At 38.8% G+C, this 23,887-nt stretch overlaps 1 protein-coding gene across 1 annotated transcript in view; it reads left to right on the plus strand.

Moving 5' to 3' along the window:
* Positions 1-327: 327 nt before the first annotated feature.
* The window catches only part of wwox (WW domain containing oxidoreductase), a 153,410-nt gene continuing 129,850 nt past the window's right edge, over positions 328-23,887 (plus strand). Inside the window, exons 1-5 of the mRNA XM_042495782.1 lie at positions 328-561; positions 1,900-1,964; positions 2,245-2,302; positions 2,448-2,617; positions 14,342-14,448. Of these exons, the coding sequence (XP_042351716.1) occupies positions 455-561; positions 1,900-1,964; positions 2,245-2,302; positions 2,448-2,617; positions 14,342-14,448 (507 nt within the window). The 5' untranslated portion in view covers positions 328-454. The remainder of the gene's footprint in view (positions 562-1,899; positions 1,965-2,244; positions 2,303-2,447; positions 2,618-14,341; positions 14,449-23,887) is intronic.

A 23,887-nucleotide genomic window follows, 5' to 3' on the forward strand; every position in this document is an offset into this window, starting at 1 on the left:
TAAAAGTATGATGTGGTATGAAAAGAAAAAAACTCAAATAAAGTACATGTACATGAAATTTGCATAGAAGTAGCCTACAGTAACTAAGTAGGCTAAATGTTCGTAGTTACAATCCATCACTGGCTATAAGGGATACTGTTATGAATTAAGGATCATTATATTTTGACTTTGAAAGGTATTATTCCAGTTATACTTTTAAAATAGCAACAAAAGTTTACAATACAGTTTACAATACAACAAAAAACCGCAGCACGTTATTTTTAAACTCAATTTCCCAAAAGGCAATTCGGTCAGCGTCACCGTGTTGTTGCGGAAGTGCCGGTCGACAAACGCTGTGCGGGTAATTCTCAAGGCTGACAGTTGCATTCATTCTTCAGAGCAGATTTTACTCACTGGTTTTGTGTTTTTAGCGCCGTCGTTTGCGTAAAAAAAAAAAGAAACAAAAACGTGAGTTATGGCGGCTTTAAAATACGCGGGTATGGACGATACAGATAGTGAGGACGAGTTACCTCCCGGATGGGAAGAGAGGTCCACGAAAGATGGTTGGGTCTACTATGCAAAGTGAGTGGAAACCCTAATCTTAACCATCAACACCAATATGTCTGATTTTAGGAGTTTAAATTCAGCTGTGTTCACAACCAATAGTTTATTTTGGTGTTGTCATTTTGTGGCTAACGCTCCTTGCTAGCTAAACCAGTTTAGATTAGCTGTGATGTTTTGATAGCATGAAGTCTGCAGAGCTCAGAGCACGGTAGGTTTTCAATAAATCGGTGCTTGAGACATATTTAGAGGTGGATGAAGTACCTGAAAGCCATACTTGAGTAAAAGTGCAGATTTAAAAAAAAAAAAAAATTTACAAAAGGAAATCACTTTGATAGAAATTAAAAAATAACTTATAAGCTTTATTTACAAAGTGCTTCGACAAACAAGGCAAAACAGAAGCAAGAAGGGTTTCTTGCAGAGGCAACATTACTATAAGTACCAAACAATAATGCCAAACTAAGGCCAGACAAAATTACAAAACAAAAATAAAAACAACAACCCATACCAATAAGACTAAATACAAGTCAGCAGGAAAACAGAAATAATACTACTAATAATAGAATTAAACACAAAAGGGACAGAAGAAAATAATACATTGAAAGATAAAGTAGAAGACAAACTAAAAGAGATGAATTTAAAATAGATGACATCACATCAAAGCAAGTCTATAAAAATGTGTTTTAAGAAGTGATTTAAAAGTCACTGATTTACTGATTAAGTCACTGAGTAAAGTCACATTTTAGAATATTACTTGAGTTAAAGTCTTTAAGTATCTGATATTTACTGTACTTCAGTATCAAAAGTAATTTTATAAAATTAAATGTGCTTAAGTATTGATATTAAAATTTCAAGTTAATGCTGTTAATAAACTGTAACAGTTAATTTTGAGGCCAGGTTGACAGTTTGACCTCTTTGTCTTGTTCCTCGGGCCATTCCTGAGCAGTTTTTACGCTGTAGTACGGCACATTGCCATGCTGAAGGTGCCACTGCCATCAGGAGTGCTGTTACCATGATGGGATGTACTTGGTCTGCAGTAATGCTTGGGTGAAGCGTATCGAGTGGCATCCACATGAATGCCAGAACCCAGGGTTTCCCAGTATAACGTTGTAACTGTAACAGGATGATCAGCGTTATTCTCTTCACCTGCCAGTGGTGCTAATGGTTTGGTTGATCAATGTACGTGCATTTTAATGTCCTTTTTCCTTTTTTTAATTTACAACAACAACAACAGACTAAGAGGCTCCAGATAAAAATGAGCCTTTTGGCTAAATCTGGCACAATTCCACATCTCATCAATGTGTGTTGTCCCCAGTTGTTATATTAATTAATTAATGAGTTGTCTCTGTGTACCAACAGCCACGATGAGATGAAGACACAGTGGGAGCACCCCAAGACTGGAAAGAAGAAACGTTGTGCCGGAGGTTTGTTTTATTCGTTTTTGTTTTGGGGTCTTGCATATTTCTGTCTGTTTGAGAGTCACACATGCATGCAAGAAATATGTTCTAACCTTTTACTTTATAACCATCAAATTTGAGAAGTGACTTCTTAAAAGCCATGCATCCTTGTTTTAAGTAACTTTGATTGTGAAAGTGCCACATGAATTAATGTAATTCTGTAATATTCTCCTATCGTAAAGATACTCATTTTGTTCTTACACATTCTGGCTGTTGAAGAAAAATAATGTATTGTCTTGTCCTACAGATTTACCGTATGGTTGGGAGCAAGAAACGGATGAAAAAGGACAAATAATTTATGTTGAGTAAGTAGAACGATAATTTAACCCCGGCTTGGTTAACAGAGGAAACAAACAAGCTTGTTTAAGCTTCACTGAATATGCCTGTATGACTGTACAAATGTGGGATGAAGTTTCTATTATAACATCCTGTTTCCTCTGTTTTTTTCAGTCACATTAACAAGCGAAACACATACTTTGACCCGCGGCAGGCTTTTACAGTAGAGGATGTGGTGGTGAAGCCAAAACGGTACGATGGCAACACAGCTGCTCTCGAGATCCTGCAGGGTCGTGATTTGTCTGATAAGGTTGTCCTCATCACTGGAGGCAACTCTGGCATTGGTGAGTTTCATAAAATCCTGATCTGTTTTACCAATTCAATAATGTTTTATTTGAAGTCCTCAAAGTGCAGTAAAGTGTGTTTCCATGATGACACCACTAGGTGGTGATGTGGTATAAGCGCTGTTACAGAGGGACGCTTGACAAGCGCTTCTCTGCTCCCTGCAAGTCCCCATCGCTCCACTACCAGACATTCATCAACATTAGCCTCCAAAATGATACACTTAGACTCAACAAATCACTCCTTAATACAGAACATGATTGTATTGAAGTTCATTAGCTGGGCTGAATTGGATGTCATTGTTAACTGTAATGAATGGTGTCCATTTGTACCCAGCAAATGCATGGCTCACTATATAATGGTCTGGAAACAAATGTATTTCCTCTTTCCTTTAGTTTAAATTAGCACAAGTAGTGGCCATTTGTTCAGACTTGCTGCTTTGTTCGGGATAGATAATGACAGCATGAGGGAAATCAAATAAACATAAAATCGTTAATTGTCTTTATATTCAAATTCTTTGTCCCAAGGAAAGTCACAGCAGTGTAATTGCTGTGTGTGTATTGAGAGATGCTGCAGAGCGACACCGTCGTACACAGATTTACAGCAGCCTGGGGACCTTCACTGAGCTTGTGAACTTAAATGACTCCCTGACCTTGATGTTCTTTTTTTCTATCCGTCTCTTTATTCATATACATAGTCGTCATATAGAAATAATACATAGCCAAATGTTATTGTCCTTGAAAATAGTCTTGTATAATGTATGCTTTCAAGTTATTATTGCGCTTTTTAAACATTAAATTATAATTATATATATATATTATATATATATTAACAAACCGTATACAAACACAAACATACAGTATGTTCCTTATAAACAGCGTCATTATTATTATTAAACAAATTAGACATTGACTAAATAAATATATTAAGGGATCAACACTAACCTTTAAAAGTAGTTGCCAGGCAGGCAACCAGGCGTCAGCTTATGTTGTTTTAGTCACTTTAGATTTTAAGTAATTAGATACAATGTAGTTTTTGTCAGCTTAATATTAAAAATGTGACATAAAATCATGTTTACAAGCTATATTACATTACCAAATAAATTATTTGTAATTTTTTTTCTGATACTTTAAAGAATTTGAATTTTGCGTTATCAATTAACACTTCCGACCTCAATTCCCTGTAAACAAAACAGCACAGGGTACATTTTGCGCATGCGAGAAAACTCGATTGCAGCATCGTCAGGCACAGTGTAGTCTGTTCCCTTTTCTAACTAACAGCAATATTTAGATTTCACTATCACTAATGCAACAAATACATATAAAAAAATGGGGTGCACATCTTGCTGTTCTGTTTTTGTTTTGCTTTCCCTGTTTTTTTTATGTTACAAAGTGGTTGCCAGTGATGCCAGCCAAAGACCAAGAATTGGTTGCCAGTTTCTCAAAATAGTTGCAAATAGCAACCTGGCAACCATTACTGTTGGCTGGCAGGTTTCTGAATAACTCAGATAGCTGAACTAAATAATGGAACTGAACTCAGATTACTGTGTTTCCTTTTGAGTAGGTTTTGTAAAAATTAGAATAATAAATAACAATCATGGAACATTCATGCAAATAAACATTCAGTTACTGTTTGGACCCAGGATACATGTAACAAAAATACCAAAGGCCAACATATAAAACAGAAAGTAATAAGGAGGGTTACTAATAACTCCCCCGAAAATAGTGGCATTGGCCCGATACAAAAAAATCCTAGTCAAAGATTGGAGGAAGGTCTTAGAGATTAATCAAACTTGAACCTTGTGGATGCACATGGAGAACTTGTGTAGAGATGGCTGCGTGAAAAGTTAAACCCTAGAAATAAAATGTAATCCTTTAAATCAGTATTAAACTTTTAAATGAATTTGATTCGTGTAGATGTTTCACTTCCTCAGGAGTTTGACTTGCAATTGAATATTTGACTTCTCTTCTGAACTGAAGTTGTGTAAAAGTGAATTCATAATTTTTCAACAAAACAATGACCCCCCCCCCAAAAAATCATCATATGTAAGGGAGGCCAGTTTGAATATAAATAATTACAAAAAATGGATGCTATCTGAACTAAATGACCCCAAGCTTAGAAAATGTTTAATGTGGGAAATGGTGAAAGCACACAAGACTCTCTGATACGCTTTGAAAAACTGCAGGAATATTTTTGACTCTGAAATAAAACCAAATAATTGGTCCTTCTCATCAAATGTGGTGAGAAATAATTCTAAAGGGAGAAAGGCGAAAATTGCAAATACTTTTTTTTCTTTTTTTTACCACAAGAGGGCACAGGAGGTCCACGATGTCACTGCTGTTAGGGTATTAAAACGTTATCATATTAAATGCTTTACATGGGCCCGGGTTTATGCCTTAGTTTAAAAACTATATAATGAAAAAGATAATCCACATTTAAGTTTTGTTGCAATGTATTTAGTAAATGAAAATGTGTTCATCTGAAAAAAAAGCAGCTTTTCTCAAAAGAATGCATCAAATAGCTCCAACACAGAGACATTTTTATAGTGTGTGAATGCTTAATAAGCCCATATTAACATAACCTTTGTTTTACTTTACCACATATTAAATATGCAGCACCAATAATTAACAGTATTCTAATAGTAATTGCTACTACTGGTGTGCTCCTTTGACATTCCACTAGTGAAATGTGGTTATGCCAATTGGTTGGACCCACTTAGCATTTTAATGGCATCAATAGTGTTTTAATCCAAGTGTCAAGGCTATTTCCATTCTCTTCAGTGCTTCTTTCCTCCACAGGAAATGTGACATTTTTATTAGCAATGGTGGGATATTATTTAATTAACACATTTACATTTCAGCTCTTTAATTTAGTTCTTAATGCACAAAGCACATATATGAGTTTATTTATGCGTAAAATGTCATAGTCTGTGGTTTTGTGACCAGCCTTGAGGCTCCCTTGCAACAGCGCTGGGAGGCGAGACAGTAATGTGGTTTGTCTTGCCGATGCGATCGCTGTGCTCGGTTCACAACATCAGTCTTCCTCTCTCTGCTTTCTTTTGTAAATTAAAAACCAGTACCAACCTGAACAGTGTTTTTAATTGTGATAATGGAAATGAATGATCGCAGTTTCTTTTCCCTCCTTATTTCTACTTCTCTCCCTCTCGCCCCCCCCTCTCTCTAAAGGTTTTCTTACTCTTATAGACCTGTGGTTGTACACCTGTACCTCTGCATTGATTCCTAAGCGGCTTTGACCCAGGCCTGAGCCTCCTATCCATCCCCATTACACACTCCTGCTCTGGCTCTAATTCCCCTCCTATCAACTAACTCTCAGGTTATTTACTGGGGTCCATGGAACAGTTGTCCTTAAAGGGCCATTGTCGGGATATCTCTGGCACCCACTGGGTCCAAAGACAGAATTCTTTCAACATTGTTTTTGAAATTTGAAATCTAACAGTTTTATTGTGTATTTTTTTCCCACACTAATCTTTAAATCTGAAAAGCTGCACTTGTCCTAAAATATTTTTGTTCTTTTGAGGCATGAGTATATTTGTATTGTGCTCTTCTTGCACATGCAGTCATCTTTGCCCGATGACATTTCTTTTGGGACCTATGTGTAAATGCATATATGTGTAACTGCATATATGTGTCCCCCTCTATACCTGGGGAGCAGCTTCAGTCTCTTAGGCTCTTAGAGCAGGTGCCATGTTGTCAGCATGACGTATGTTGGGTAGCGGTCAGATATAACACACTGACCCTCTGTCTTACTTAAATAAAACATTCAGGGCAACACAACTGTCTTCCATGTGCTACTTTAGTAGCATGGTAGTATTTCTGCTGTATGACAGAAAACCTATATTTAGCTGTGGTTTTACTTTTAACCCTCTGTGGTACCATGTTGCCTTTATGTAACGCACCATTTTTGACAGTTTTTACTCATACAGTACATCCTCAATTATGTTGCAAAAAAGAGCAAGTCCCCCCTAAGCACTGTTAATATTATCAGATGACTGTCTGGAAATTATGTTGAGTCCCTTTTTTGGGGCCTTCCTCACATGGTTCCTTCATCTCTCAGCAAAAAAAAATGGTTTTAAAACAATGTGGAAAAATGGATTCACATTAGTAGATTAGTAAAGTTGAATTTTGTGTTGTTTAATGTACTTTATTTGATAATTAATGACATTTTCTGGTATTGTGTAGGCTGTTCAAATGCAATAATTTAGGTTGTTCAAAAGAATGAACAGTCATCATCATTTTTAATCATCACACTGTAAAAAGAAACAAATTGTTTTAAATTAAAAAAGCTTGTGTCTGGGCTGTATTAAAATTTTCAGTGGAATTTGACAGGACGAGTTTAGGTTATTTTATAATGATTGATTCTGGACAACTTGACTTCTCAAATGCGGTCAACTTCAACAATTTACAGAAACCTGAACACTAGCTTTTTTAACGTGAAACATATAGTCTCTTTTTTATTTCTTGCCTTCATAGTACTATGTTTTTTCAAGGTAACGCACCCAAAAGTTTACTAAAAAGTTCTTTAAAAAATCATGCTTATTTGGTCTATTTTACAACAAAAAATGGGCATCCTAATGCATAACATAGACCTGTTTTGCTATTTCTAGAATTTTAATGGTTTGTTTTTTTGGTCATAGTTTATATTATCCTACATTTGCAGTGTTTATTCTTTTTATGTGGACATGTTTAGAATTTCATCTGAACTTTTTTGGCTCGTTTGTACAGTGGCTTGTTGTGAAGCAGTGCCTGCAATTGCAAAGCTGTACTCAATCTAAATGCATGCACTGAATTCCACATGGCATTGTTTGTTTAGGTTCAGGGTCAATGCTGGAATAAGAAGCAGAAAAAAACTCCAGACAGGGAATAGCAAGGATTTGGAAAGAAGCGCTCCATAATGTTTCAGTATCTCTATGCATCGTCTCTGCAGTGTTTTAGGACTTTGAATGTTATTCTTATTCATGAAAGACTAACATTGTTCTATGTTTGTGTTGATCCCAGTGTTGTGTTGGGAGGATTAAGTGTCAGGCCGGTGCTCTCCTCTCTCTGGATGGAGAGATCCCTAAGCATATTCAGTGAGTCGCAGAGCTGGGGGAGCCTCTGTGTGCAGATTAAACCCATAGCCTAGCTTTGTGGCTGATCATTAGATTGAGGCAGATTTGTTAAGCATAACTGCCATTAAATTGGCTGCAAAGCTCTGGTATTTACTGCGCTGCTGTTTATGAATAAGGACCCCCTTAAAGACCCGCGCAGCGATGCGTTAAACCCGAGCCTCGGTAAGGAGGGAAATGCATTATTCATAGTGGGAGGAATTAGATGGATAAAAAGATGTTCCTGGTGAGGGTGGCATGCGGTGCCTGTGTCCCAGTGTGTGTGTCTCTGAGCATCTCTGAGTGGCTGTGTGTGGTTTAGATGACATCCAGAGTGCATCTGTGTTTATATTCAGGAGTCTGATAGTATTTTGTGTGTGTGTGTGTGTGTGTGTGTGTCTGTGTGTGTGTGTGTCCGCTGGGGGAGCGGCCGGCCCGTGTCCTGCTCTGTCTCCTCTACATCAGCTTGTGAGCCACTGAGGAAATCGAAGGAGAGTTTTATTTCTTTTTTCAACGGGCATTTCATGTCCTCTCTGATGAATGTGTTTATTGGCTACGTAATGAGAACCAGTTATGGTTGGTTAGTCAAATTATTTAACTTTATTAACCTTGGATGAAATTTGCTATGCAGACCCAAACTGGTGTAACATGCAAAGAGTGTTATGCTGGAGGCCAGAAGGGTTCAATAATGATTACAGCTCTAATATAATAGAAGTGAAGTGGTTAGAGCGGGAGGATGGAATACATATATGTGCTTAAAGGCTGTAGGTAAAATAAAATGAAAGGGTACTGGGTTATTGTGTGTAGTCAAGTAGTTTATAGACCTATCGAGTTTACAGTCTGCGCATGATGAGGGGATGAAAGTTACATGATGGGGGGGATTTTGATGACAGTGATGAAAATAGCCTCAACGCTCAGGAGATGTGTGTGCATGCTTCTGTGGTCTGTGTTTATCCTTGTGCGACTTGGTGTGTGTTTATCAAGTTTACTGGCCTGTGTGTATATGTGTGTCTGTGTGTGTGTGTGTGTGAGGTAGTCAGGTAAGGCTGGCTGCGGGAGGAGCAGGGGTGACCAGTGTGATGTGAGGCCATGATGAGAGATTGTGTAGGGAGTTGGAGGTTGACACAGAGGGTCAGAGGCAGCGAGGGGGGTTGGAAGGGTGGGGGGTGTTAGATAGGGCGGCATGGATGGTGCAACAGCAGTGGGGGGGTAAGAGGGAGGCAGAAGGGGACAGGGAGGGGTAATAGAACCACTCCAGTGCTCTCGCCTGGAACAGCTCAACCTTGGGCTGTAATTACTAACCATACATCCCACTTTTGGGGTGACATCTCCCTCCTCTTGGACTAATGGTGGGGAATTAGAGGGGATCTTAAAAGTCAGAAAGACTGGGGGGGGTTGTGTAGTTCCTCACTTCTCGGGACAAAAAATACACAGCAGCAGCAGGAACAGGTGCACCAAGGCGGTCAGGAGTTAGCCTGTGTCCGACTCTTTCACTCATTTACTACTTTCTTCATAAAAAGACACTAAATAGTTTGTTATTTTGTAGGGTTGCAGCGATACGCTGATTTCAAGGTTTTCTGCCGTTTTAAAGTTGTACCGTGTACACTTACTTATCTATGGTAAAAAAAAAATGCAGTCGAACCGAGAATCACCCTTTCGCATCTCCTTCTCCCCTCGACTTCCTTTTTACGTATACATACAGTGTATAGTTTCAATTAGTTTCAATTACAGTAACAATAACAACACTTATAATAATAACAATGTAATGATTATGTAATACTGTATGCTGTGATTTTCAGAGACATGAAAATCTCATACTGTTACAAAACCACTATATAGTAAACTGTAAAGTTCTTGGACACTTATGCATCATCATCCTTTTGCGCCATCACAGTCAGGTGTAGGGTCACACAACTGCAATATTTCCATCTAAAATGAGGAATTGTCAGCAGAATGTCATAATACAACAAATAAAGGAAAAACATTTATTTTGCTGAATATATGATCAAAAACAAAAAGTTATAAATAACACAAATAGTCTTAAATGTCATGATTTTAGAGGATCACGTGTTTCATATTCTCTATCAATAGTATAAGTTATTATGTTTACATTATTTATTTACATTTATGTTTGTCCATTTCAGTAGACATGTTAGCACCTTTTGAGTACCATTGTGTTGCATTGTCACTGTACTCTGCTGATCCACGCCTTACTAGTGTTCTTCGTGCCACTGTGTGTGTGTCTGTTTGCGCACAAAGTTATTATAAAATTTTTCTCTTTTTCTATATTGTGATTTTTTTAAAACCTAAATTAGGAAAACTGCTAGCAGTGCACCCATTGTTTTTTTTTTCATTTTTTTTTTAAAATTGTGATGGTACAAATATAGTAGGTGACAAATTAGACAAAGGTGTAACGATGTACAAAACATTTTTGGATTTGAATATGGTGCAGATTTTGCACCCTTTTTGGACTCTGCCTTTGTTTTTTGTGGGTAAACTATTGATTTGTTGTTATGTTGAAGTGGAAAAGTGAAATAGTTGAAGATAGATCACAACGCTGAAGAATCTAGCAGTTGGCGGGTTTACACACAACAGATATTGAACCACTGCGACAAATCTTTGCATGTAAACTATTACTTAAAAATCACTCGTCTTTCTAAGGACCAATACATATTATCGCAATACTCAAGAGTATTGATACATTCTTATAACCGTATGGACATTACTTTTTCTTTCCATTGTGAGAATGTTTCAGGGCGCTATACATTTCACACTCTGAATTATGGCACTCAGATAAGTTTCCTTACAGTGTAATGCAATAAATTTAATAGTAAAGTTCAGACACAACCTTAGAGTTAAGATGGGATGAGATATGATTTGGGGGTAAAAGGGAGGAATTTATAAAGTGAAGTGCAGTGGCAACATTGGATCAGATGGAGGGGATCTGCAGCGTGATCCACATCACCCTCAGTTTATCTGCAAATTCATATACACCAAACCAGTCAACAGATTTTGATGCATAAATCAGCTTGAATGCACTACATTAAACAAGATAGAGATACACAAACTTAAACACTTTAATTAGCAGTCACATATTTATCATATTATTTACTTCTTCAGAAACATAACACACACACAACATATTTTTTTATTTTGTGCATCACCGTCAAAAATGCCATATAATTCATTGGAGGTGCGGTTATATGTAGCCTGCTCATGATCTGTGTTGCTCTTGTGTTTTTTTTCTGAGCACAAATTGAGCTCTGTCGAAAAGGGGATTGTGGGAACCATGTCTGTTTACCCACAGGTCTTGTAATGATCTGAATTGACTTCTGTTTGCCCAATTGTACTACGGAGCTTATTTTAGTTAAATGCCTCTTTGGATGCAGATCAAGAGAGAGAAGGAGCAGGCAGCTCCGTTTGCCAAATAAACACGTTTACTGACGAGGCTGGTAATGATCTCATTACATTGAGCCAATACACCTGTGTACGAGGGGGATCCAGAGAGGGGCGGCGGGCCAGGGAGGACAAACAAAGCGTGAAATCACTAAATCACACTCATTATTGGGGGATATCAGTAGGGCCAGGATCCTAATGTACCATGAAGAGCATTCACTGCTTAATGGACATTTTACACAATTTTTTATGCATTTTATACATTACACTAAAAACAAATTTTCAACAATAGCTGAGCCACTTATTGTATTCTTGTAATGTTGAGAATCATCAGATTGAACAAGCACACAATCAAAGGTTCTGGTTTCACCAGGCTGAATTGTGTTATCTTCATCTCCCAGCTTTTTAAAAATGTTCTCCGTGCTCTTCTTATACGTCTGTTTTGCCAAGTTGTTAGACAAAAGAACCTAAAAGATCGTCACAGCCCGGCGTAACAGTCAGGCTTCCTGTGTGTTGTAAAACAGCTTATGGCGTCTGTCGATCCACCAGAGCAAAAGAAACCGCTGTCTGACCTCTTGTCATGTTCCACCATCAGCGTACAACGCCGAAACAGATTCGCATTGTTGTACACCTGACCAGGAACTAATTTCAGCACGGCCCTCTCTACCGGCAACATGGGTGAGAGGGCGTGGAGTCTCTGTTACAGCAACGCCACTCTCGTTATTTCACAATTAATGTCAAGCCCTTGTTATTTGTCATTGGAAATACATGGCTTCGGTGCTGCTGCTGTTGTTGCTGCCATATTCTAATTTGTTCTCCATTATGGAAAACACTGGTGTCGATTAATTTCACTTTCATGGTTTGTACACACAACAAGTGAGTGTGAGGTGGTTTTGTTTACCAGCAGCCTTGTCCAATTTATAAAGGCCGGAAAAAAAACGCTTTTATATGACGGCATGTTTGGAATCCTTTTTTTTTACCATTTGCAAATTTAGTAGCTGCTTAAGGATTGTGTCTGTTACATATTTTGAATATGCTGTGATATTAATTGAAGACACATCTGTAGCCTTCCACAGGTTATTATTTTTATCATTAGTTTTGATAAAATTATATTTTTTTTGGTATGTGTGTTTTATTTACTTTCACAAAAACAGACAGATAAAAGTTCGTTTTTTGCTTCCTCTGCCCACATACGCTCTACAACCACCCTACAACCAATGGTGCAGCATCGAGGAGTTGATAAAAAAACAATACAGCACAGTGTAGTATTGATGTTTTCATTTTATTATTTATAAAAATTATAAATACATCTTTTGGTAACCTATGAGGATAATAAAAACGATAGCTTTCCAGTCCACTAGATACACTTTGCTTCAATAAAAATGACTGAAATTTTTATTTCATTTTTATTTCATAACATAAAACAGATAATGATAAGAGTTTTCCGTTGGGGTCCTAGTTTTCAGTTCCAAAAAAAGGCAATAAATTGCAATATATTGCAACATATGTTATTTCAATACTCAGTGTTCTAAAAAATGTCTAAAATCACTGTGATGTTATATCATGACTTGACTATTTTGATAATATTGTATTATGGGGCTTCTTGGGATTCCCACCCCATGGCAAATCAATGCCCCAAAAAAGGTAATTAAATAAAAAAAATTAACAATCATAAAGAATTTAAAGAAAGAGAGAAAAAAACCCAACGATATAAAAAAAAAAAACTCCACAAAAGTTTCAAAGATTTGCATCGTTTGACATTTTGACAGTAATGAAGCTTTGCCATATTAAAAGCTAAACATTGCCATATATCGCCACAAACACCAAATGCATCATAACACAACCTATCGCCCAATAATACCTGAAGAAGATTAAATTATAGTGAAAATACAGCCATTCTGTATGTGGTTGAAAAGATTTTAAGACATCTTTTTCCTATAGGCGGCTTCTCCACCTGCAAAATCAAAACGCATATTTTCTCCAGCAGTCACACCGCTCGTTTTTCTCTGTCATGTTGTTTTTATTTTCATTTCCATTTCCTGTGAGTGAAATGATCTTCGCTCACAGCCACAGTCCCCTCCATTACACCTAATAAGGTGTCATATAATTTAATTCCATGCTTCACTTGTCAGAGAGGGCTTCCAATCCGACTCCAATTTTGAGTTTTAATAGATATTAGTCCTTAACACTCTCCTCACAATTAGGCCTCCCAGTTTTGCTCTTAATGAAAATCAGATTAAGACATATAATCTAATTACAGTTCATATTAATCCACCCTCTGATACACTCTGCCTCTCAGACCCTCTTTGCCACTATCAGTTATTGTGCCCGTCAGTTCGTCAATCAGGGCGCTCACACACCGTCCTGTATATGTGTGTCTGACTGTGCTTTGTATTTACCGTAGAGGTGGGACTGAAAAATGGGACACCGCTCAGTGCGGTTGAACTTTGAAGGATAGTAAATGTCACAGGAAATAAAAATACGGTGATGAAAAAAGTTAATCTCATAAATTAATTCAACCTATGGGTTGAAATGACCCATTTAGACTTGTAATTTAGAAATGGACTTCTCTCCCTCTATCTTCGTTTTTTGTCAGTTTTATCGTGACTGCATGATTTGGATGGAGCCATGAAGTAGTCTTGGACTGATAAATTCTGTGTGTATCCGCGGACCTCGTTTCATGGGAGAAATGTCCTTATCAGAGGCCCTTTGATGTGCTGAAATATCACACAGTTTGAATGTTACGTGTGTTCGATTGTTCATCTGACTCCCTCTATTATGAGCCTTGTTTTCATAATTACTGCCATCATTGTGTAATTACCAACATAATTAACAACCAGCATCCCTTTCTCTTACCCAGCACGAGCAGAGGTACCTTCTCGAGAGCCGGCGGTCAGATCCAAAACTTTATCTAAGAAGAGAGGAAGAAGTCTTGAACCACAATAATTCAATCAGTTTCATCACTTCAGAGAGAAATGATTAACTCCCTCTACTAGACCACTGGGTTACTCAATGAAAGAAATTATATGGAAAATTGATAGGGATTTTAACTTGCACCCCCACCATCACCACCCCCAACACCCCATTAGATTCAACCCCTGAGAATCAAAGTTATCTTCAGAAAAAACTAATCTTTGAAGCATTGCTCGCTTTCATTCGTTTTTTTCCCCTCTCTCTCTGTGTCCGTCTGTCTTTCTGTCTGTCTGTCTCTGTGATCGTGTCTCAGGCTTCGAGACAGCCAGGTCTTTTGCTCTTCATGGCGCCCATGTGATCCTGGCGTGTCGAAACCTATCCCGGGCTGGCAAGGCAGTTAGCCTCATTCAGGAGGAATGGGTAAGTTGTGCCTGAGCTCTTTAAAGTGTGAGCCTGATGATGTCAATGATTTCCATGAAAAAACAACAGCCAAAACCAACAATGAGTTGCTCCTGCTGACAAGTAGTTGTGGGCGATATGTTCAAAATCTTTTATCATGGTATATGTGATTTTATATCACGGTAATGGTATAGATCACAATGCAGTAATTGTTCTGTGAATTCACTTAAAAACTGCATTAAAATAACCACACTGTAGTTCGTCACATTTAATCACTTTCTTCTTTTATTTATAACTTTTATACAACCAAAAATAACCCTGTAATAAACTGTCTCACATGAGATGAAACTAAAAAACTACTAACATAGAACAGTAAAACTAATATTCTTTCAAAATGCAAGCTTTAAGGTTCTTTAGAACAAAAATTTGAAGTAGTACAGGTTTCTATATTTACAACTTTGCTCTCCTCCTCCACGTTTGCCCGACTCACAGTAGGGTTGTAAGATTTTCTCTGAGATTTTCTCAGAATTTATTTTTGTTTAATTATATTCTTCTTCTTCTTCTTCTTCTTCTTCTTCTTCTTCTTCTTCTTCTTCTTCTTCTTCTTCTTCATCTTCTTCTTCTTCTTCTTCTTCTTCTTCTTCTTCTTCTTCTTCTTCTTCTTCTTCTTCTTCTTTTCTTCTTCTTCTTTCTTATTTATTATTATTATTATTATTATTATTATAATTATAATTATTAATTATCATATTCTTTGTAGACCCTTGATTTAGTTAAAAAATCGAGAATCTTAAGGGAAAAGGTGGATGTTGTCAGATAACAAAGCTCTTTGAAACAAATTTGTGATTTGGGGCTGTAAAAATAAAAATTCACTCAACTTGTTTCAGTGTAAACAGCGGATGCATGACTCAATGCTGCATTAATTCATGATCAATGACATGAAATAAATTATCCAAATGTCTGTATGATATAGTTTTGTTAAAAGTATTGATTCATCATTACATGTAGCTTCTGAATATTTAAAACAGTTTTAAAACCTGTTTTCTGCAGCAACAATGCACTAACATCAGCTGCAATTTCTGGCTTTCCTTTATTTTTAACGTTTGCTATAGTCATTCTGCTGTTCTCTGCAACTAACCAAGAAATAACATCCTCATGATCATCTTATAGCCTTGTTATATCTATCTTTTAATGACATTTTTTAAAGATTATTTTTGGCTCTTTTTGCCTTTATTAGATAGGACAGCTTTAAGCGTGAAAGGGGCAGAGAGGGGATGACATGCAGCAAAGGGGCTGGAAGTCTAGAATCAAACCTGCGGCCGCTGCAGTGAGGACGTAGCCTCTGTGCATGGGGTGCCCACTCTGCCAGCTGAGCCACTGGGTGTCCCCTTTTTTAAATTTACTGGCCTCAATGCCAGTTTTTCCTATGGTATCAAAAGGGTTTGTATCGATATTGAAAATGTCAGTATTGTGACAACACTAATATGATCCACATATTCAGGTGTACCTTAAAGAGAAAAGCTTCCCTAAATTAAAGAAAAAGTTGAGCTAGTCCCATTTTGCTTCTCAGAAACTGCCTGCACTCTTCCCAGGAAAGGTGAAGAAACTGTATGGGTGTCTCTGCTTAAAGCGTGTGAGAGAAAGAGAGAGAGAGTTAAAGGGAGTAAGAGAGAGAGAGAGAAAGTGAGAGAGGGCATCTGATAATTACCTGAGATTATTGCTCTAATATCGCCGCGCTTGTGACGCGTCCCCAGATTTACGAGTGTGGGAAAATAAACAAGTGAAATGTGGGTGCTGGAGCAGAAAGAATAAGCCATTAGCACTGGGTTGATTACAGAGAGCAGGACTTGAAGAAGAAGGAGAGAGTGCTCAGTGCAGATATGGAGAGAGAAAGAAAGAGAGAGAGAGAGAGAGAGAGAGAGAGAGAGAGAGAGACGAGCGGGAGGAAAAGAGGGGGAGTGAGAGAGGGAGACAAACGCCTTTGAGCGAGAGTAGATCTGCAGTGTTTAAACTCACCCAAGTCTCTAATTGAAGTATGCCCCTGGGGCTGTCAGTGCTGCTCCACAGTGCGAAATCCAGTGTACAGATCTATTAATGTAGCTGCTTTGTCTAAACGAGTGAAGAAAAGCTCCGATCCAATTGCCAGATTTTGTAGTCAAATTGATTTCCAAGCTTCACACCTGCCACAGAGTTATCCAAGATGTTGTTAAATGTTAACAAATGGAATCTGCTCAGACTTGCTTCGAAAGATTAAATGATCGCTGACCTCTGTGTCGTAAATGATAATCTTCCCTATGTTTGTGTTTCATGTGCGGACTGGTAGCAAATTAAATCATTAAGTTAATACAGTTCTGTGTAGTTCAAACGGAGCATGAGCAGTGAATTAGCATGCCCTAAGCTCACTCCATATTTCCTTCTTAAGGAATCCCCCTGTTATAGGCTAATGAATAAAAGTCACAATATCAGAATAAATCTTTGCTGCAAATTCTCCCCTCTGGCGACATTATTAATAGATTTAGGAGAAGAATAGAGAGGAGGATTAATCTTTAAGATGATGGATGGACTCTGCTCGCCTTCCCATGCTCCTGCGTTAAGGTCATTTTGATAAGAGGGTATATTTTGGGGTCCTCTGTACAAAAGGTCATCATATCTACTTCCAGGTCCCTCTCAGAGTTCCGCTCTGGCTGCCAGGAGTGGAACTGCTGTCCCGATTGCACAGGACCTCTGACCTCCAACTACCTGCTTACTATTACTCTGAACTCTCTTTTTCTAACTCTCTGGCTGTGTGGGCCAGAGTCGCTCTTCAGAGGTGAGAGCGGTGGCTCATCCGCAGCGCAGGGCGGGCGCTGCCGCTCAGCGTAGCATCGTGTACTGACAGTGGGTATAATAGTGGGGTCACCGATGGATAATGGGCAGGTCAGAACAGCCACTGGCTGTTAGGAAGTGCAGGGTCAGAGGGCTCATCCTTCCCAGCCAATCATACTGTGCTCTGCCAGGAACGGCTACTGTATAAACAGAACAAAATACTTCACAGAGGATTCCTTGTACTTCTATGAAAAGGAATTCTTCACCCCCCGCTCTAATGACCATTCGTGTTTCAGCTACTCACCTTGTGTTACGTTGAATTTGTAGAGAAGATTTCGTTTTTATTTCATGCCTCTGTGGTGAGAAAAAAATTCTAAAACAAATGCTGAAATTAAATAATGACCCCGCTTAACAACAAGATTATATGAAACGTCAGTTAAACTCTCCCAAAACTCGTGCAGTATAATCCAAGTCTCATTTTTCAAGCCGTATGCTCAGTACTTCCCAAACACATGCATTTTTGCTGAAACCTTCAGCAAACCTTATCTAAAACTCTTCTGCATTAACAACGTAGGTATGCTACTAGTGTGTGCTTGAGATTGTTAATGCAGAGGTGTTTTAAATTTATGTGAAAATTTGTCTGACAAGTACTGAGCGTACAACATTGTATCAATATATGGATTGATTTTTTTTTTTCTCACAGAGTGAAAGTTTCAGTTTCAGTTCAGCTCTATCTTAGCAGATAAAACAGATGTCGACATAGTTTTCCTTTTAGTGCGTAATTTGCAGTTGAAAAGGTACAAATTGCAGTACATCTTATCCCAATACTCAGCATATTGCAAAACGTTTAAAATCACAATAATGTATCATGCCTTAAGTATCATGATGACATTGTGTCGTGACTTACGTATCGCAACAATATTGTATCATGACTGAATGAATGGTGATAATATCATATTGTGAGGCCTCTGGTGATTCCCACCCCTAGGATAAATGAGACTTGAAATATACCGTTTGATATAGTTTTGCTGATGTTAATTACTGACAATCTGCAACTTAAATTCGTCATGAACTTTCTTTTTTTTTGCATTCTTCGCTCGTTGTGGACACACGTGAGCAAAAACACTTTCATTGGTGAATTCAGTGTAACTGGAGGTAAATAATTGATATACATGTGGTCATTTAGGGGTGAAGTATTCCTTTAATGTTCATCTAATATGAAAATATTTGTTTTTATATTGAACACATTCAACAGCTCACACTTTCATGCTTGACATTTTAGAGCTTGTTTGGCACTGAAGAGATTGTCTTACCTGTTTGTTCTTTTGCTGACTTTTTTTTATCATGAAATTAGTTTCTTGCTGTGTTTATGTTACATACTGTTTTCATGATGGGACTTCAGCTCCATTTCCACCGCAGGCCTAATCTGGGCAGAATGTGTTATTTTCTCTCCCTCTATCCGCGCTGCGAGGTGAAACCCCTCCAGCAGGCTCATTAGGGGAGTTTAGAGTGGCGGAGAGGGGATAAACATTTACCTTATGATTGTGTTTTACAATAAGCCTGATGCTGGTTGCCTTTATAGGGTTCAAAGGGGGCTGTTTTTACAGGCTGTGATGAAGCCACAGTAAAACCAGGAGGGGATTAAGCAGCAGATGGGTGCTGGGAGAGATGGAGCGAGAGCAGGTGGAGATAGGTAGAGAAAGAAAAAAGGAAAAAAAAAGAGTGTTTTGCACCAAAAAGAGACAAAGCAGATACATACACGTCCACTAATACTTTTAATTTTGTGGATTATACTGTATTTTGCATCTTATTTTTGTCATAGAGTCCCTCAGGTAACTCTACTATGCACATATTTTAGCTCTGCAGCGTCTGTCCTCTGCCCCATGACTTAACTGCATGCTGTTTTCCCACAGTCCCTTACCCATCCATCTCCTATTCCGCTCACAGTACAGGCAGGTTAAGTTGCTGGTTAACAACCAAAGTGTTGCCTGCGTGCCAGAGATTTATTTTTCCTGATTGCCTTTAAAATTCTGCTTATCTTTGACTCCAGTGTCTCCCTCAGAGAGCTGTAATGGACTCCCCTGAGATACAGTAGGCCAACCAAGGCCCTTGGCCCCTGAGTAGAATACAATACACACACATACACACTCATGCAGCCCGGTCTTATTTTGTAATTTCTTTCCCTTTTTTTTTAATCCAAAATGCTTATTTCCCCCACTGCCCCTCTCTGCAACACATGCTAATGAGATGCTTTGTAAGGGCGTTAATTAGTGAGCTAGTCACTGATTGCTGTGCTTGTTTTTGTGTGTGTGTGTGTGTGTGTGTGTGTGGCAGGGGGGTATTAATATGGCTGTGTGCCGCTGAGGAGAGTTCTGTCAGGGTCTGCTCTGGAACCAATTAGGCTAAAGCTCAGTGTCCACTGAGGCTGCTGGGAGAAAAAAGCCTGCTGCTTGCAATGTCAAACAGCAACATTAACACAGGCCAGAGCGAGACAGGCGGACTGAGAGCTGATAAGCAGCGGTCACTCATACAGGCAGACAGACAAGTCCTCTGCTAGACGTGAAAATCAGACACACCTTTACCGTTATTATCAGATTTAAGCCTTTGCCTCTATAGAAATATATAAAGGGTTCCCACGGTCATGGAACACCAGGCCTAGAAAAATCATGGAATTAATAAAAAAAAATCATAAAAAGTTTTTAAAAGTTGTCATGGAATTTTGTTGTGTGTAATAAAATTGTTACAATATTCAAGGGATGGAAATCACCAGAGGCCCCATAAAACAATATCACAATAATTCAGTCACGATAATATTATTGCAATTTTAAACCTGTTGCAATATGATGAGTATTGCGATAACACATATTTTGCGACTGTAAATTATGTTCCCAAAGCAAAACTTTTCCAACATCTGTTTTATCTAATGAGACAAAGTTTCAAAGATGTTTTTCATACAGAAAATTTTATCTAGTGGGTTGATTTTTATTATTCTAGAAGGCTACCAGTTGTTTAAGTTGTATTTGTAGTATTAATAATTTAAATTAAAAAACCAAAAAAAAAACCAAAAGTAAAATAACAAAGTGGATGTTTGTGTTTTATTGATACGATATTGCCATGCTAAAATATTGTGATACTATATCGACTTTTCATCCCTGCACCTAATATAACCATTCGTAGTATGTAACATAGCTTCTTTTTTTTTGTGGCTGTCAATGTAACATCGCTCTAATATGTGTCAACATGTGACGTTTTGTGTATCATCACGTACATTTCTTAATTTTCTCCCCATGTTCTGTCTCTCCGTCCATGTCCATGAGTTTGAATCTTATAGGTTTGAAAAACAAGTGGGGCAAGAAATGTATTTTTTATTATTATGAGCCCTTTAAAACTCATGGAAAAGTTTTGAAATTATGTCCATGAAAATGTGTGGGAACTCTGTATATATTATATCTATAGAGATAATTTACCCATGTGCTGTAGATATTCTTTCACCGATTCTTATGTTTAGTATTGAGTAGCATCAGATTCAATGATATGCAGTGATATTTCAGGTGAAATGTCTGGTTTATCTTTTCTTTTGAGGTGGAAAAGGTCTTCGATGACAGACAGGAAGAAGGCAGTCTCTGTTGTTGCATGTTTATGCGTCATGGCCTATATGCACTTTAGGTGGCAAAGTTCTGGATGAGTCCCTTATTTCTTATAAAAAACTTTCTTCCGACCCCTTTCTGTGTCACCCTCACTCTACCGTAAACCCGATCCACACTTGTTTGCACAGGAAAAAAGTGCTGCATGTGTGTGTGGATGCATGTGGGCCTGCATTTGTCCGTTTGCCTGGTGCATAACCTCCTCTGTCAGTCTGACAGGCCCTGTGCCCCGCTGGCCACTATGCCATGCCACGCTCCTCCCGCTGAGGCCAACAGGAAGTGACACATGTGAAATGCTGACCTGGTCGGTTGCAGCCCCCTCCAGGCCCTCAGGATGCTGCTCTTTTAGTCACTCTTTCTGCCTCTCTCCCTGGCTCTTCCTTTTTTCATCTTTCAGAAAGGCCTCAAAAGACTTTTGTCCCCCTCCATTCAACCTTTAATTCCTTTAGATCCCCTTTCCCCCCCTCTTCTTTTCCCTCCCACAATGATTAAGGAAATTGCAACCCATTTCCCAGGTCAGTGAGCAGGTCTGTAGTACTCTTTTCTGCTGCCAGAGAACCCAATAGATCATAGTTAGTCAGTTGTCGCTCTTATATCTTGCAGGATTTCAAACTATATCGTGTTTTCCTTATAATTTTTTCTTGATGTGACTTTAAAACAGCTTTAAGTGTTTCAATATCCTGTCATAACAAACTTAAATTTCTGTTTTGACTGAAACTGTTTTGACTTAAACAACAGTTTCACTCAGTCGCTTTAAGGGTCCAGTGAGCAGGTCCTCTTCCACAGAGTTCGGCATGTTGCACCACCATGTTTCTACAGTAGTCCAGAACGGACAAATCTCACACTGTCTCAGGGCCATTCACGTTTTGGCTTTGGCCTCCACAGTTGGCAGCCCCTCAACAACAACCAGCATCGGAAAAACACAGATTTTCCACACTAAACTGCTTTATTCATTGTTTTTACCAGTTTAAATCACCTGGTCTGTTTTGGAGTGAAAGCACTGCGGACAATTTGGCTCCCAGTAAAAACCTCCTGAACATCTGGATCATAACTTATCAGAATAAAATATTGGACACACATCAGCAGGTGCTGGATGTCTGTGAGAAGCTGAACAAAATCAGGGAAACACTGATTTGTAATATGACACTGTTTTTACAGTATTTTTTATCGGTTTTAATCACCTGGCCTGTTTGTTTTGGAGAGGAAAAGAACTCTGTGGATAATTTGGCTCCTGGTAAAAACCTCCTTAACAATGAACACTGAAGGAATCCTAATGGGGAGTTTAGTATTTGCACATGGGAAAACTTTCAGCTGGTTGCAGTCTGTAATTCTTACCACTAGATGCCACTAAATCCTGGACCCTGCTCCTTTAATTAAAACATGCATACCTTTTTATGGTTTAGGATGCCTCACATGGTGCACGCTCTTTCATTAAAAAGCAGCAGCAGAAGTAATTTTTTTTTGCGTGTGGTTTTGCTGACACACCACTGTTTAAGCTCCGATAAATCCAGTGGATATTGTTGTTGGTGATGTCGACGCTTGTACTTAAGCAGCCCTAGAGCCCCTTTTCAGATTGTCCCCAGACTATACCGACATTACACCTGCACTTTCCATCTCTTGGTGCTCTCCCAATCCTCTCCTCCAATCTCAGGTGCATCCACTGAATCATTGAGGGAGTGGCTGTGCTTCCTTATTTCTGCGATGAGGCATCGTGCAAATCGCTCTGTTTCCTTGCATATTAGTAGCATGCGTCCACCTCTCCGGGGAGCCCTTCTCATCTCTTTTTATTTACTTATTTATTAGTTTGCTTCCTACCTGCATTCTGTCTGTAAACTGGGAATAAAAAGGTCCCACTTCCCCAACTACGGCCTACATTGGCTTGGCGGTGAAGAGAGCAGAAAGGATGGATGGAATAAGGGTGGAATTGCGATATGTAAATTTGATGAGGAAACACCCTTTTTCTCAAAATTTATCTCGCTTTGATGCCTCAAACAAGCGACCACACAAAGCTCGGGAACCACTATAGGATTTACTGTAATATACCATTGAGGATTTCTTTACATTACACAGGTGACGGTTACAATGCAGCTCATGGGAATACTAAAAGAGGCTTTGTGTTGTAAAGACTGTTAGTATAAACGTGTAAGAGTTTGAATACCTTGAGGTTTTACAGTAGTAAGCATTTTTTGTGTGTGTGTATGTGGGTGTGTGTGTGTATGATTTTGCGTCTACGTGATACACGCCAAAAGTACAGTACGTGTGCACATGTACATGCACGTTGCACATGCCCATCCACATGGTGTGTATTTAAATGCTTGATTATGCATTTTGCATAGCTTTGGGACATGCATCACTCTTCCCAGACTGCTAATAAAGTGACCAGGGAGATGGGGAACCTAAATGAATCCTAAAGTGCCTGGCTTGCATTCCTCACTCCCTCACTCTCCCTCACTGCTCTGCTTAGTTATTCCAGCCCGTCGTGAAAAGCGGTGCGCAGCGCTCAGCTCTCCTCCTCCTTATGTCTGTCTGCTACAGCCAGGTGCTCTGTCTCCTGAAGAGGTGTGGCCTGCTCCTAATTGCCTGGACCACAGTGAACTATGGGCAAATGCTCTCTGTGAAGGAGCACCGCGGAGGAATAATTTTGAATAAATCACATAGTTAGCCGGGTGGTATTTTCTGCTAAATAAGCAGTTCAGCAGCCGTCTCACATGGAGGTGTGAGCGTTGGAATGACGGGTCACTTGCCATAGGTCATGTTGGGGAGGATTTAAATGATTTAAATGATGTCACTGCCACTGAAGGGGACAGGTTGAGGAAGGATGTGTAAGGCAGCACCTCTTTGTTGTTTGAACCTGACAGACTCTCATCCTTCACTCTTTCACTCTCCCCTCTGAAGGAGGGCTCATAGCCCTGGGACGAGGGCTTCTTATGATGAGAGAGGTGAGAGGTTGCTTGGATCTCTTTCACTCTTTCTCCCCCTCTTTCTCTCTCTGCCAGCAGAGAATGTTTTTATTG

Source organism: Plectropomus leopardus, chromosome 11, assembly GCF_008729295.1.
Source record: "Plectropomus leopardus isolate mb chromosome 11, YSFRI_Pleo_2.0, whole genome shotgun sequence".
Taxonomy (NCBI): domain Eukaryota; kingdom Metazoa; phylum Chordata; class Actinopteri; order Perciformes; family Serranidae; genus Plectropomus; species Plectropomus leopardus.